This window comes from Lepidothrix coronata, unplaced genomic scaffold (assembly GCF_001604755.1).
Source record: "Lepidothrix coronata isolate B3197 unplaced genomic scaffold, Lepidothrix_coronata-1.0 Scaffold100, whole genome shotgun sequence".
Classification (NCBI taxonomy): Eukaryota; Metazoa; Chordata; class Aves; order Passeriformes; family Pipridae; genus Lepidothrix; species Lepidothrix coronata.
The window spans coordinates 2,058,344-2,072,252 of record NW_016690280.1 but is presented as its reverse complement, the minus strand read 5'-3'; the positions used below and the strand labels follow the sequence as shown (position 1 = coordinate 2,072,252).

The following is a 13,909-nucleotide window of genomic DNA, read 5'->3' as shown; positions in this document are numbered from 1 at the left end:
TGCTAACCCCTTCTCCTCCCTCTCCCACAGGGATGGCATCCCATACTGTGAGTCTGACTACCATGCCCAGTTCGGCATCAAGTGCGAGACCTGTGACCGGTACATCAGTGGCCGGGTCCTGGAGGTGAGTCCTGGGGCCACAGCCACCCCATCCCGGTCTGTAATAGGGACATGCCTTGGGGAGGTGTGAGAGTTGCCTAATCCTGCCCCCCTGTCATGCTACCCTCCATCTCTGGGGGTCATGGCTCTTCCTGCAGCAGGTATGTGGACACACCTTCTCTGGAGAGTGGGAGTGGGGAAGGAGCACCAGAGCTTAAGAGAGGTGGCTTGGATGCCTGAGCTCTGGAAACAGCCAGAGTGGCCTGGATGTGGTGAGATGTGTCTGGAGTCCAAGATGTGGGGACATTAGCCTTAAACAGCTGCTGCCATGCCTGGCTCTGGATGTCCCCAGCACACTCACCCCAGCCTGCCTTCTGAGCCCATCCATGTGCCGGCAACCTGCCTGTTGCCTTGGAAACATATCCAGCACGGCTGCCCGCTGCAGAGCCTGGGTGAGGGGCTGCAGCACCCTACCCATGGGCAGCAGTCCCCATGGCACACTCCTTTGCAGGGGAGCAATTGGACCAGGGGGTCTCCTTCAGTGGTCCAAATCAGAGGGGGCTTTGCTCATTGCATTGCTGGACAGTAGGAGCTGCTCTGGCAGAGCCTTGGAGGGATGCAGTGATTCCACAGGGATCCCACAGCAAGGCGGCTGTGGAGTGTGTTTTGGGTGATGATGGGGCTGCACAGCCGGTGAGGGGAGTAAGGGTTGCTGTTGGGGAGGGACAGAGAGGTCCATCAGGGCTGGTCCTTTCTGGCGGCCAGGTGGTCACCTTCTGCCTGTGGCTCCTGCTCCCGGAAGTGGCATGTCCTGTCATGCTTTCTGTTTATACCGCAATGTGTGCAGGGGGAAAAGAAATCCAGTCTGAGGGTAACCCAAAGGCTCAGGAGGCACAGAGAAAGATGTCAGAAGGATAACACTATGGAGCTGGGCTGTGGTGACACAGAGGCAGCAGTGCTGAAAGCATTCTCAGTCACTCCTGCAACCTCCCCTTCTGCAAAGCTGAGCGGGAGGGAAGGGCTCCCATATCTCTGTCATCCCCAGATTGCAGCAGTAGGAAGCTGTATCCCAAAATCAGAGGTACCGTGACTCCACAATGAGGCCACAGGTGCTGTGGGCTGGGTGACTGACTGTGTTGGTCTCCAACCTGCTGAGGGTTGTTCCAGGACATCTCCAGCCTGTTTCACTCACAGTCTACCAAGAAACCATCACCCTCTCTGGTCCTGCCGGCTGGGCTGGCCTGGGAACACCCAGCCTTCCAAGGAACCTCTCTGAAGCTGGAGCCAGTTGCCAGGAACCTTTCAGCATCTTCCCCCTCTCTGGGGGGCTGCCTCTGCCTGGGAAGACTTTCTGCTGACTCCAGGCTTCAGCAGCAGTCCCAGCACTGGCTGCTGGGAGCATGAGCTCAGCACTGCAGCAGCTGCCAGGGGCCGGCTGCCCATCACGGGGTCACTTCATCAGCAAATGTCTGAATGGAGCAGGGCAAAGCCAGAGGCTCCCCAGACATCAAATCCCTGCTGCTGCTCCCCTGGGAAGTCTGGTCCCTGATAGCCCCGTGCCGGGACAGAGCACCCTCAGCCACCCAGAAGTGTGAGCAGGGAGGGTGTTACGTGGTACGGGATGTTCAGTGTGTGAGGGTGGTGAGAGGAGTCAGAGGGGACCTGAGACCCCTGTCATAGAATCATAGAGTGGTTTGGGTTGGAAGGGACCTTAAAGATCATCTCGTTCCAACCCCCTGCCGTGGGCAGGGGCACCTTCCACTAGGCCTGGTTGCTCCAACCCCTGTCCAACCTGACCTTGAACTCTTCCAGGGTTGGGGCATCTGTTCCAGGTTCAGGGGCCTTGCAGCCCACTCTCCCTACCCTCCCTAGTATGTGCTTGCTCACAGTATTGAATCATCTATAAATCCAGAGGCTTTAATTGTCTTTTCTGTCAGAGTGTGAAATGGAAAGGGTGCCTTTAAATAATTTTAGGCATTAAGGAGGCTCCTCATGCTATCCCAGCAGCCTTCAGGCATTCCCAACTGCTCCAAGCTGTGCAGCCAGGCTTGGATGATTAATGAGTCTTTAAGGGACCCAAGTGATAACAAGCAGTTATCCCTTGCAGCCTCTACCAGCCTTGTACAAGCTGTAGCATTAAACAATGCAAAAGGAACAAGGTTTGTGCATGGTTTGGAGGGTTGCTGCTCAGGAGGAGTGCGGGTGTTGAGATGTTGGGTGGCTTTTGGAGAGATTTATGATGAAAAGGAATTTGGGACTGGGCTGGTACACACCACAGGGGAGCAGCCAGTCTCCCTCCACATAGCATCTTAGAATCATAGAATGGTTTATGTTGGAAAAGACTTTAAAGCTCATCTCATTCCAACACTCTGCCATGGGCAGGGACACCTTCCAGTAGACCCATCCAACCTGGCCTTGAACACCCACATTCTGATCTGCAAAGCATCCCCTTTTAGCACAATCTGACCTGTGACAGCAGATAGGAAAAGGTGGATATATATGGCGGTTTTTTTCCTTACTGTCAGCACAGCAAGCTGTTGAGGGTACTGATAGAGTCCAAGAGCACTAAACCCTTCCCAGATTCAGAGAGGGATGGGGGAAGGAGGAAAGGAAGAGGAGTCCAAACTCATTTCCCCTGCCTGCACTGAAACCTTCCACTCATTTTTGTTGTAAACTGGAGGGGGAAGGCCACTGGCTGCCATTTGCACCCCAAGGACACTGAATTCCAGGCTGATTTCTATGGGCAACCCATGAGCAGGTTCTCAGTTATCCTCACAGCAGATTTCCCTGTTGATTCTCCCTGTTTCAAACTGGCTCCAGCCCCCTCTATCATAACCCCCCTTCTTTGTCTGTGAGAGCCTCATCTTCCCTCTGCCACCTTCAATTCTTCTTCTTCTTCTCTTGGATTATTATGGGAGTAAAAAGTTCTTTTCTGGGCTCCCAGCCCAGAAAGTGAGCCTATAATTGAAATGCTAGGAGACACTTTGAGGGGGAGCAAGCTCCCAATTTAAGCTGTTATCCCTGTCAAAGAGCAAAAGGAGCAGCCTAGCTTCCTCTCAGCTGGGGAAGAGCATGTCACTAGCACTGAAGTTTGGGCATCGCTCCACCGAAGGAGAAAAGTGTCTTTAGGGAGGAGCTGGCAGTGGTAGCCAGGGATGGTCTGGCAGCAAGAAGAAACCTTTGCTTTGTGAGGTTTATCTTTGGGGTCCTTCTTCTCCCTTTACTGCTTCCCTGTTGTGACATCCTGGGCCAAATTTGCTGGTTTTTTTCAAAGCTGTAGAGGAGGAGCTGGTGCAAAGCATGGCTGCTTAGCTGAGTGCTGCTGCAGAGGGCCTTGGCTATTTGCAGAGTGCAGGGATGATTGATTAGGGTTTGTAGGTACCTTCCCTGGGGGTTTGAGATCTCCTGGTTCTGCTTTCCTATGTGTTGGAAATCTCAAGGAGATCAGAAAATTCACAGTCTGACTCGTAGTCCAGCAGGTCAGAAACACACTCGTGATGAAGAGGTCTCTGGTTTTCTCCATGTGATGTGAAGGTCTCCGAGGCCACTGCGGGCAGTTTTGTCCCATTCACCTTGTCATTGTCTGCAGCAGTGAGGGCTGTCAGGGTCACTCGCCCTCAGGGACATGAGCAGGTCACCATGTCCTGCCTTGCTCAGGGGTCCCTGTTCTCTGCTCACCCTGCAGGCAGGAGGGAAGCACTACCACCCCACCTGTGCCAGATGTGTCCGCTGCCACCAGATGTTCACAGAAGGAGAGGAGATGTACCTCACAGGTAGGGGTGAGGAGGGCCCCCTGGCCCTGTGTTGGGGTGTGGACCAGAATGGCTGTGTGTGGGTGTCCTGGCTGGGGGGACTTTGGGGTTTGGGTCACTATGGCACTGAAAGGGCCTCTTTGTGCAGCAATACCCCCCTCCACTGCTCTCCAGCACCTGCACTCTTCCTGGTTAGGGTGGCAATCATTTCTCTCCGTGAAACCTTCCCTGCCACTGAGCTGGAGGAGTCTGTTCCTCATCGGAAGCTTTTTTTTCCCTGCGAGTCTCCCTACACAGCTGGGGAGCACTGCTGGGCATGCCTGGATGTGTCCCTGGCCTTCTCCCAGTGAACAGAGCCTGGGATGGGTGCAGGGTGCTTGTCTCCCTGCTCTCCCCAGCCCCAGGGGAGGGTGGTCCATCCCCAGCTCCCCCAGTCCAGGTTAGCTGGCAAGCAGCACTGGAGGGGTAAAGCTTTCACTCAGCACAGATGGATGGTTTGGGTTTGGTTTTGGCAGGAGCTTATCCCCTTAGACCTGTTTTAGGGGCTGTTTCCACCACAGAGGGAGGGTTTGTTTTCTCTCAGTAACCCCTGCTTGCCTGTCACAGTTTAGTAGGTTTGGCCACTGTTCCTCAGTGCTTGGGAGCTGTTTCATTCCTTAGTACAGACACACAGCCCCCAATGTCTTGAGGCTTCCCACCAGGCATGTTCCTATGGCACTGCTGGAGATGGCAGGGACAGGATGGGATTCTCCCATGGCAGGGGGACCTGGATGATCCCTGGCAGTGGGGGTGAGCTGTGTGTGGAGCTGAAACACTTTCCCTTTGCTGCGTTGCAGGCTCTGAAGTGTGGCACCCGATCTGCAAGCAGGCGGCCAGAGCAGAGAAGAAGCTGAAGGTAGGCAGCAGGGTGAGGGGCATCTTAAGAGGTGGCACATCTCAGGGATGCCCCCAGGTCCCTCTGCAGGAGGGAACTGTTGTGGCAGTGTCTAAGCTTGGAGTGGCTTCCTGAGGCTGCCCAGAGGATGGTGGGTGGCTATTAATGGACACCTGGTGGTGGCTGTTAATGGACACCTGCCTGGGGAGGGGGCACGGCAGTCCCCTCACAGTGCCCACACTCCTCTCTGCACCTGACTGGCCATGGGAACAGTTGTCAGCGGGGTCTTGCCAGGCCACTCCAGATCTGTCCCTGAGAGCTGGATGCAGGGCAGCCTGAACAGCCATGGGCACAGGCAGGCAGCAAGTGAAAGTGCAGAGAAACTGGACCTTCAGTGAAATTTTGCCCCCAAACCAACTATTTGGCTTCTGTGCCCAGCATGTGCCTGCTCAGGGGTCCCTCCTTGCCATGCTCTCACCTGCCTTCCACCTTTCTGCCTCCACAGCACAGAAGGACGTCGGAAACCTCCATCTCCCCTCCTGGTTCCAGCATTGGCTCCCCAAACCGTGTCATCTGCGTAAGTACAGCTCTGCCCCTCATCCAGGGCCCCAAGGAGGGGATCAGCAGTTTCCAGAGCTGCTCTTCAGTGTGAGGTGTCCCCCAGGGACAAGCCCAGCATTTGGGGACAGCATTGACAAGCTGTGTCCCCTTACCCCAGTGCCGTGCTGTGCCACCAGTGCAATTGGCACAGATCAGGAGCACTCAGAGGGGCACAGTCCTACCCTCCCAGCTCCTATGCCCCTACACACTGCTGCCTCTCAGGCATCTCCTCTTACCTCTTCTGCTGCTGGGGTGATGGTGGGCTCTGCCTGCTCCACACTGTGCGTTCCAGCCTTCCCTTCGTTCTCTCCTCCTCTTCCTTTCTGTCTCTCTGTCTCTGTCTCTCCCTCTCCCTAGGCTAAAGTGGATAATGAGATCCTTAATTACAAAGACCTGGCAGCTCTTCCCAAGATTAAAGCCATCTATGAAGTGCAGCGTCCTGACCTCATTTCCTACGAGCCCTATCACAGATACACGTCGGATGAGACACTGGAGAGATATAGCTATGGGGAGGTACTAAGTGTTGATATGCCCAGTGCTGGGATGCACAGGGACCAGGCCCCAGTTTGGGGGAGAATTGTGTGTGGGTTCGCTCACTCCAGTGGGAATACTGCAGGGAGGCAGGAGTGGGGATAGGATCTCTCCCGGAGGCTCATCGCCACCAGGAAGAAGGCCTGGGCTGAAAATAAAGTGTTGATGCTGCTGCTGTAGAGTAAGAAAGAAACCAGTGACCTTACCAGTCACCAGTGACCTTACCAGTCACAGACCTGACTGCAGGGATAGCCCTGCGTGGGAGGAGTGATGTGGCAGGGGAGGAGCCCATCACAGCCCACAGCGGGGGAGGAGGAGGTCACACAGCAGCACATGTGCATCCCTCCAGGGTGGAGGGACAGACGATCCCCAGGCTCAGCCCAGAGCCTGGCCCCTGGCACACAATCCTCCTGGCCACCCAGCACAGCACAGCACCCCTGGAGCATGGCAGGGCTGCCCTGTTTGGTGCCAGCCCTGCAGGCAGGAGAAGGGGCTTGGTCAGTTTTCACAAGACTGTGATGAGATGATGCCCCAGCAGCATGTGGCATGGGACTGTCCTGCCTGCTCAGGCAGGCTGGGACTGCTGGATGAGTTCAGTAAGTCCACGGAAGAGAAGGTCTGAGCAGCTCACACAGAGATGGGGCATCTGAGGTAGTCTTGGAAGGGGACTTGATGATGGCCAGCAGGAGGAGCATCTCTTACATCAGCAGCCCCAAGGTTTTGCCCAAAGCCTGACTTCCTCCAGCCCCCCCAGGCTTGGTGCAGGCAGCATGGCCATGGCCCACTGTGGAGCACCCAGGAGCCAACAGCTGCCTTCCCCCCTTGCAGCTGCTCCACTGAGGTTTCTGAGAAGGGGTGCAGTCTGCTGGTTCCTCATGCTAGTTCCCCTCTTGGCCAGGGGTTTCCTGCCCAGTGTCCTGTACCACCAGCCACCCTAAATGCCTGGCAGCTGTAACTTGGAGAAAATGAGCTGCTGTGGAATCCTGGTCTGTCACTGCTCCTCTTAACCATATGCTGTCTCTCTCTCTCTTTTCCTCCCCACTTTGCCTCCTGCTGCCTCCAGTCCCTGGGGACCCTCTCCCCATACTCGCAGGTAATGCCCCTGTGGGCACTGGGAGGTTTGTCACCTACTGCTGCTGCAGGATGTCCCTCTGCCCAGGACAGCTGGGGCTCTGCTGATCATCCCCCCCACAGCTGTTGGCTGCCCCAGGGTGGGACCCCTGTCCAGGAGAGTCCTGTCCTTCAGGCCCTGAGGAGAACAGGGTGCAATCCCTCCCTGGCAGAATGGACCCAGGGTGCAAAACCAAGCACAGGGCAAGGAGACAATCTCCAGGGAAAGAGCCTCTGGCTGGACATGTCACCTGGTCTCAAACTCTGGGCTTTGCTGCCTGTGCTTTGGCAGCAGGGGAGGCAGAGCAGGGTGGGGACCCCCTCTAGCCAGGACATGCACTACCCATAGTGTCACACTGCAGAGCACCCTCCCGGGCCGCTCCAGGCACAGGGATCCCTATCCATGGGACACCTCCTGCCAGCTCTAACACCACTCTCTCCACACCTTCCCCATCCCCAGGACATCTATGAGAGCTTTGACACGCGGCAGAGGCGAGCCTCCAGCCCTGGCTACATCGACTCCCCCACCTACAGCCGCCAGGGCATGTCCCCCACCATCCCCAGGTCCCCCCACCATTTCTACCGCTCAGGTGAGGATTTCAGCTGCAACCCCAGGCTGAGCTAAGCTCAGACCCCCAGGTGGAGTGGGGATCACCAAAATGCCACTGAGACTTCTGTGGTCTCTCCTCTGGCAAGCAGGAGGCCTGGGGGGGGCGTCCACCAGGGAGGCAGTGACCAATTCTGATCTGTGCATCCTCTGGTTCCCCCGACTCTTGTCTTGTGAGCAGCAAGGAAAGGCTGAGAAGGCTTTGTGGCTCAGACCTGAGCTGGGGCTCATGCAGGATGGGGTGGGGAGGCAGGTGACCTCCAGATCCGGTGAAGAGCCCCTCAGCTGTCTTGGTAGCTCTGGGATGGGTGTGCACGAGTGTGCTTGTGCCCAGCCAGTGCTGTAAGGGAGGTCCTTACACGTGCACACGTGCATGCACGCACACCCCGGAGCATGTCGGGGGGAAGCAGAGTGTGTCTGTGCCATATCTCCTGTCCTTTGGAGCTGGGAAGGAATGACCGGGAAAACCTGAGGTCAGTAAGTCCAGAGGTCCTGCAAACCCCAGCGCTTCACCGCCAAGGGTCCGTCACCGTTTGTCTCTGCAGCACGCTCGGCTTTCCTGTCACCAGCGGTGGGGCAGCTGGCTGTCCTGTACCAGCACCTGCACACGGGGTTTCCTCTGCATCCCATCTTCCTCTGGAGATGCGGGAAATCTCCCCCTGCTCCATCACTCCCTATCCTGGATCACGGCCCGGCTCACATCCCTGTGGGTTGCCCACAACCACATGGGTTGCCCCTGCTCTTCTAACACTGCTGCATTTAACACCCATTTTCTTCTGCCTCTTGTTCTCTCTCTCGGTCACTTATGGCTGCTTCTGCTCGGCACCGCGTAGGCACCGAGAGCGGGCGCAGCTCCCCCTACTATAGCCAGTTAGATGTGAGGTCCTCCACTCCAACCTCATACCAAGCACCCAAGCATTTCCACATCCCAGGTAGGCTCTGGAGCACCCCGGTCCCTGGGGAAGCGCCGTGTCTGTGGCATGCCCGCATGTGCCGTCCCCGCTGTGTCGCATGCGTAGCTCCGCCGCCTGCCTAGAGCCAGCTGGCAGCAGGATCTACCCCTGTTAGAGGCCATCCATAAACAGGACCTGCAGCTTGAACCCTCCTCCCTCCCCATCACCACCCGGAGGTCCCAGAGCCGCCCGGAGTCTGCTTGATCCTTGCAACATCCCTCTTCTCCCTCTTCCCTGACCTTCCTCCACTCCCCACACGAAGATGAGTCCCCTGGTGAGAGCCTGCCCCCTCCCCTGCCTCCCCCCAGGATCACCAGCCGAAGCGTGTCTGCCGGAGGCCTTTCCGCACCCACCCGCTACAGATGACTATTTTATACTCCCCCTAGGGCCCGCTGCTCCCTCCCCCCAGATCTTCTGGGCTTGCCAGATGCCTGCTCCCCTTCTGCAGGGATTGCAGGGGGCCACCAGGTAAGGGCCACCACCCGCTCCCAGCCACGCAGAGTCCACGGGAACGGGGACGGAGCGGGCAGAAATGGAGAGTGGGGTGGGAAGCAGGCAGAGCTGCTCATCATCCTTCAGCACATGCAGGGGGGTCAGAACCCCAGACAACCCCACTCAGCTGTAAGCATCTCCCACTGCCCTTGTCCTCCTTCAAAGCATGGGACTCTCCACAGTGCGTAGCTGATGCCCTGGGATAGCACCATGAGGACACCCAGAGGCTCCCCACCATGTCCCCAGCTCCCATCCCATCCCTGCCAGGGTTTGGCCCCTCTGCCCGCCCTGCCCTGCCCTCCCGCTGCCGGTCAGTGGTTTATGGATGGCCCCCTCCCTGCTCCGCCAGCTCTGCTGCCTGGCCCCTGCGCGGGGGCTGCAGCTCTCGGCGCCAGGCTCCAGTTCGCTTTCCCTCCCAACTCGCTCTTTTCTCTCTCTGCTGCGGAAAGAGGCTTTGGCTGATGTTGTCTCACCCCAGGTAGCTCACAGGCGGTTCTTCTAGGTGCTGGCACCCCGAGAAACCGCCGCAGGGTGAGCGGTGATGCCTCGCTGCCGGCTGGCGGGGCGGCCGGCGGCTCTGGCTGTGCCCGCCGCACCCGTGCATGCTGACGCTGGGTGCTCACTGCATGGCCTCTGCTCACCACTGCCCGCAGGCAGCCCGGGACCACCCTCCTGCTGCCCGGGACCGCGCTCCTGCTGCCCGGCACGCCGGCCTGGAGCTGCGCTCCCTTGGGACACGTGGGCCCGGAGGCGGTTGTGTGATGGAAATGTGGTTGTGGGGATAGTGTCTCCTGCAGGACCTCTGTCCTGCCCACTCTCGGCACGCCCACACTGACCTCTCCTTTCCCCTTCTTCCCTTCTTTCTTCCTTTTCTTTCTCTCTTCTTCCACCAGCTGCCGGCGAGAGTAACATCTACCGGAAGCCCCCCATCTACAAGCGCCATGGTACGATCTGCCTGCTGTGTGTCCATTCCCATGTCCCCATGGGGACAGGACCAGCATGGGGCTCAGTCCAGCTGAGTCATGTCCAGGGGCAGGGTGGGAGATGAGGGCAGGCGTCAGGACAAGATGTTTGGACGTTGGGCTTTGGTGGTCTGTTCCTGCCTCCCCTCTGGGCAGAAGAGTGCAAGGTTCAGTGGGAGAAAGATGCTGCTTTGGACCACATCCCTGCTATGAGGGATGGAGGAGAAAGCTGTCAGCAACACCAGGGTAGCTGTGGGAGGGTGAGCAAGGCAATGATGGGGTGGCAGAAGGTTCAAGGGTGGCCGTTGATTTCTGAGGCCGGGAGCCAGAGCAGCCTCAGAAAAGTGATGAAGAAGGTAATTTGTAGTTTCACATGGAGCCCTGGAGAAAAGTCACAGCCCATCCTGGATAGATGCTCCAGGGTGAAACAGGCCTGGGAGGTGTTGCAGGGTGGGGAGGGTGTTTGGTGTCTCTCAGTGGGGATGGATTGCACTGTCCCCACTTGCTTCTGCACACAGAGGGACAGCAGCTCCCCCCAGCAGTAACTGTGTTTCCTCTCTCTCCCTGGACTTTCCCTTCCCTCCTGCCCAACTCCCACTGCCCCGCTGCTGGCTGCTCCTCCTGCTGTAAGTACCTGCTGTTGGCTGGGTCCCCTGTGCCTGCTGGAGGTGGTGGGATGGCCCTGCTACACCTCCTGTCCTTGATGTTCCTTCCCCTGAGAGTCTCCCGGCCTCTGGTGCAGCAGAACTCCCCTCGGGGTTTCTCACCTATGCTGCTGAGGCTCAGTCTGTGTGTGTCCCTGCCATGGGGGCCAAGCCCCTGCCAGAGCCCCTCTGCTCCTTCCCTCCTGCACAGCCCACTGCCACCTTCCCCTGGCAGTAACCCGAAGAGCCCTTTCCCTGCTGGGACTGAGCTTTCCTCCATCCCCTCTCTCACTTACAGGTGACTGGAGAGCACAGGGAGGTTGGTGGCACTGGTGGGACTGGGATTGGGGTGAGCACTATGCAGGAGCCAGTGCTTGTGGTGCTGTGGGCTCTCAGCTATTTGTGTCTCTTCCCAGCCGCATCAGCGACAGCCCCTCTGCTTGTCACTGTCCCCACCATCTGCCTCAGCACCCTTGTCTCGAGGAGATGTCAGCAGTTTGATTATTCCCAGCACTGCTCCAGGCTGTCCCAGCCATGAGTCGCTGGCAGTCACTGGGCGGGGGGAGAGGATTTGCCTTCATCCCTGAGTGGATCTTTGCAGGCCCTCACTGTAGCTCTACCTACTCCTTTTGCAGACAACCCCTCTGCAGCCACAAAAAGCAAAACCAGTGAAGACATCGCGCAGTCATCCAAGTACAGCCCTGCCTACTCCCCGGATCCGTACTACCACTCCGAGTCAGAGTACTGGCCCTTCCAAGGCTCGCCCAAAGGTAATAAATGCCTGCTGGACTGTGAGAAAGGGAAACCCATTCCTGCCCCCAAACCCAGCCACTTCCTAGGAGGGAACCTTGCTCTGAGTTGTGTCTGGACCCGAAAGTGGTGTTGGGTTGAGGTACCTGCCAAAGTGACCCTAAAGTCCTGGGAGCCCCTGGGACTCAACTGTCCCCATGTGGTTGGGAATGTCTCCTTCCTACCTGCCTTCACTTTTGGCCCCATCTGACACCCTCACGTGTCTCCTTGCAGCACCCCGGGCCCGGAGGTTCTCGTCAGGTGGTGAGGAGGATGGGTACGACCGGGGCATGCACAAGGTGAGTGATGTCCCTGCCCACAGCCCAGTGACAGAGAGCTGACAGCAAACCGCCCCTGGTTGGCTCTGGGGAGGAGGCTCAGCCTAGTTCTGCCACCCAAGAAGGGGCCACCACTGTCCCTGCTGTCCTGTGCCATCTCTCCCCACTTTGGCCACCCCCAGCACAGGGTCTGAAGGAGGGGGAGCAGATGGGAGGTGCTGAGCCCATGCCAGGAGATGCCATGCCCTGTCATGATGTGCCAGTGGGCAGGGAGGGCTGGGCAGGGAAAGGAGGGGTGCGAGGTGGCTTTCCCTCCTCTGTCCAGATCCAGAGTGGCATTGGCAGGCTGATCCTGAGGGAGGAGATGAAGGCTCGGTCCAACTCCTACGCAGACCCCTGGACACCCCCTCGCAGCTCAGCCAGCAGCAGAGAAGCCCTGCACACGACTGGCTATGAGGGCTCCCTCAATGGCTGTAAGGATGATCCTGTCTGTCTGTCTGTCCGACCCACTATGGCCCAGCCCCTCTGGGAAGTTTGCTGGGGTGGAGAGGGAAGAACGGGACTAGGAAGGGGAGGGGAGAGGAGAGGTGCTGGGCACAGAGTTGGCCTAAGAAAGCTCTTTTCGTTTCTGGAGAGCTCCATTCTTTCCCTGTGTCCCAGCTGGGAAGGGGCATCACCCAGTGGGTGTCCAGGCAACCTGGTGAGGTGCCTCGTGGGGTGGCTGAAGGGTCCCTTGAGAATCTGGCATCGCAGCCACGCTGGGGTTGCTCTGACCTGTTTGGGCTGGCTGCACGTGTGCTTCACTAATGGCACCTCTGGGACCTCCTGGCACCCCAGACCTGCTGAGCAGCCTCAGGGCTGCCTTGCTTGCACTGCTCTTACCACACAGCACCCAGGGCACCCATCTCCTCTGTCCTTGGGGCTACGATGGGGCTGTGCTTGAGAGCCTGGCAGCACAGATGGCCCTGCCTGCTCCATGGTCTCCATCTTCATGGCACATCTGCCCTCATGGAGCTGGGACTGTTTGGAGGTGCTCAGGGAGCCCCTCAGCCCTGCAGGACTCCAGGGAGCCCCAAGGAGGACCCGTGGGGTTGGGAACAGGCAGCACTGCATGGCATGGGGTGCTTGGTCCTCCCTGACAACTGGCTCTGCTCTCCTTGCAGCTCCCAGAACCCACTACCTGGCCGACAGTGGTGAGTGTGTGACCCTACAGCCCTCCACGGCTGGTCCCCCATGGCTGGGGGGTCCGGAACCCAAGCTGGAGGAGGTGCTGGGACCAGGGAGGGAAGAAGGGAAGCAAAAAAGGAGCCCTTGAAAGCCTGTGCAAGGGTAGAGCTGAACCAGGGCAGAGCTGATGGCAGCACTGGGAGAGGATAAGTCAGAGAAACTGAGAGAGGAGAATGTGTTGTGCTGGAGAGTAAAGAGGGAAGGCTGCCCTGGGAAAGGGATTTTTAGGAGAGGAATATCAGCACAGGAGGAAGCCAGGCTGGAAATGAGTTGGAGCTGGAAGGAGACAGAGCTGGGTGACTGTGGAGCTGGGTAGTGACAGCTCTGTGGGAGCACAGAGGTAGGGTGGCCCAGTGGGTGCTGTCCTGGGATGTGAGGCTCATCCCTGCATTTTCTCTTACACATCTTGCTGGCTTCTTTGCAGATCCCCTCATTTCTAAGTCGGCCTCCCTTCCTGCCTACAGGAGGAATGGGCTGCACAGGGTAAGTGCCTCCTGCTCATATCCAGCTGCCGCCAGGCCTCTCTGTGCTGTTTGTCATTCTTCCCAGGCTCCTTAAAGCCCCCAGTGCTGCCCTTCCAAGACTAGGGTGTCCTGCTTCTCCCTTCTCTGCATCCCTGCTGTCACTGCTGCCCTGTGCCAATCCAAAATGACCTTTTTTGGGGTCCAAAGTGCCTTGTTCAGGCAGTGCCTGCCCTGAACCTTCCACAGGCATGTTTCAGAGAGATACTGGTGTTGCTTTCCAGCACAAGAGCTTTGCTTCGTATCCTGGGCTAGTGATTGCTTGGGACCAGGAGCTCTGGTCCTGCCTCTGTGTGACTTGGGCTGGTCACTTCACCTCCTTCTGCCTCAGTTTCCCCCCTGCCAGGTGTGGGGAGCGGGTCCTGCTTTGGCATGGTGGGGTGCCTTCTCTCCTGGGAACATGGGAGATGCCATGCTGAGTGTCTGGAGGAGACCCCCTCTTACTCCTCTTCCCTCTGTTCCTCCCACAG

General features: G+C 58.1%; 1 protein-coding gene across 9 annotated transcripts in view; it reads left to right on the top strand.

Annotated features, from left to right (window-relative positions):
* ABLIM3 (actin binding LIM protein family member 3) overlaps positions 1 to 13,909 on the top strand; it is a 53,314-nt gene that overhangs the window by 37,779 nt on the left and 1,626 nt on the right. For 3 of the 9 annotated variants that reach the window (XM_017822980.1, XM_017822979.1, XM_017822978.1), the window contains exons 6-19: positions 31 to 124; positions 3,785 to 3,872; positions 4,688 to 4,746; positions 5,231 to 5,302; positions 5,683 to 5,838; positions 6,920 to 6,949; positions 7,427 to 7,556; positions 8,407 to 8,505; positions 9,912 to 9,962; positions 11,260 to 11,394; positions 11,648 to 11,712; positions 12,017 to 12,164; positions 12,855 to 12,884; positions 13,343 to 13,401. In XM_017822980.1, coding sequence (XP_017678469.1) covers positions 31 to 124; positions 3,785 to 3,872; positions 4,688 to 4,746; positions 5,231 to 5,302; positions 5,683 to 5,838; positions 6,920 to 6,949; positions 7,427 to 7,556; positions 8,407 to 8,505; positions 9,912 to 9,962; positions 11,260 to 11,394; positions 11,648 to 11,712; positions 12,017 to 12,164; positions 12,855 to 12,884; positions 13,343 to 13,401 — 1,216 coding nt within the window. The remainder of the gene's footprint in view (positions 1 to 30; positions 125 to 3,784; positions 3,873 to 4,687; positions 4,747 to 5,230; positions 5,303 to 5,682; positions 5,839 to 6,919; positions 6,950 to 7,426; positions 7,557 to 8,406; positions 8,506 to 9,911; positions 9,963 to 11,259; positions 11,395 to 11,647; positions 11,713 to 12,016; positions 12,165 to 12,854; positions 12,885 to 13,342; positions 13,402 to 13,909) is intronic. The other 6 variants (XM_017822982.1, XM_017822985.1, XM_017822984.1 and 3 more) reach the window with 6 other exon arrangements.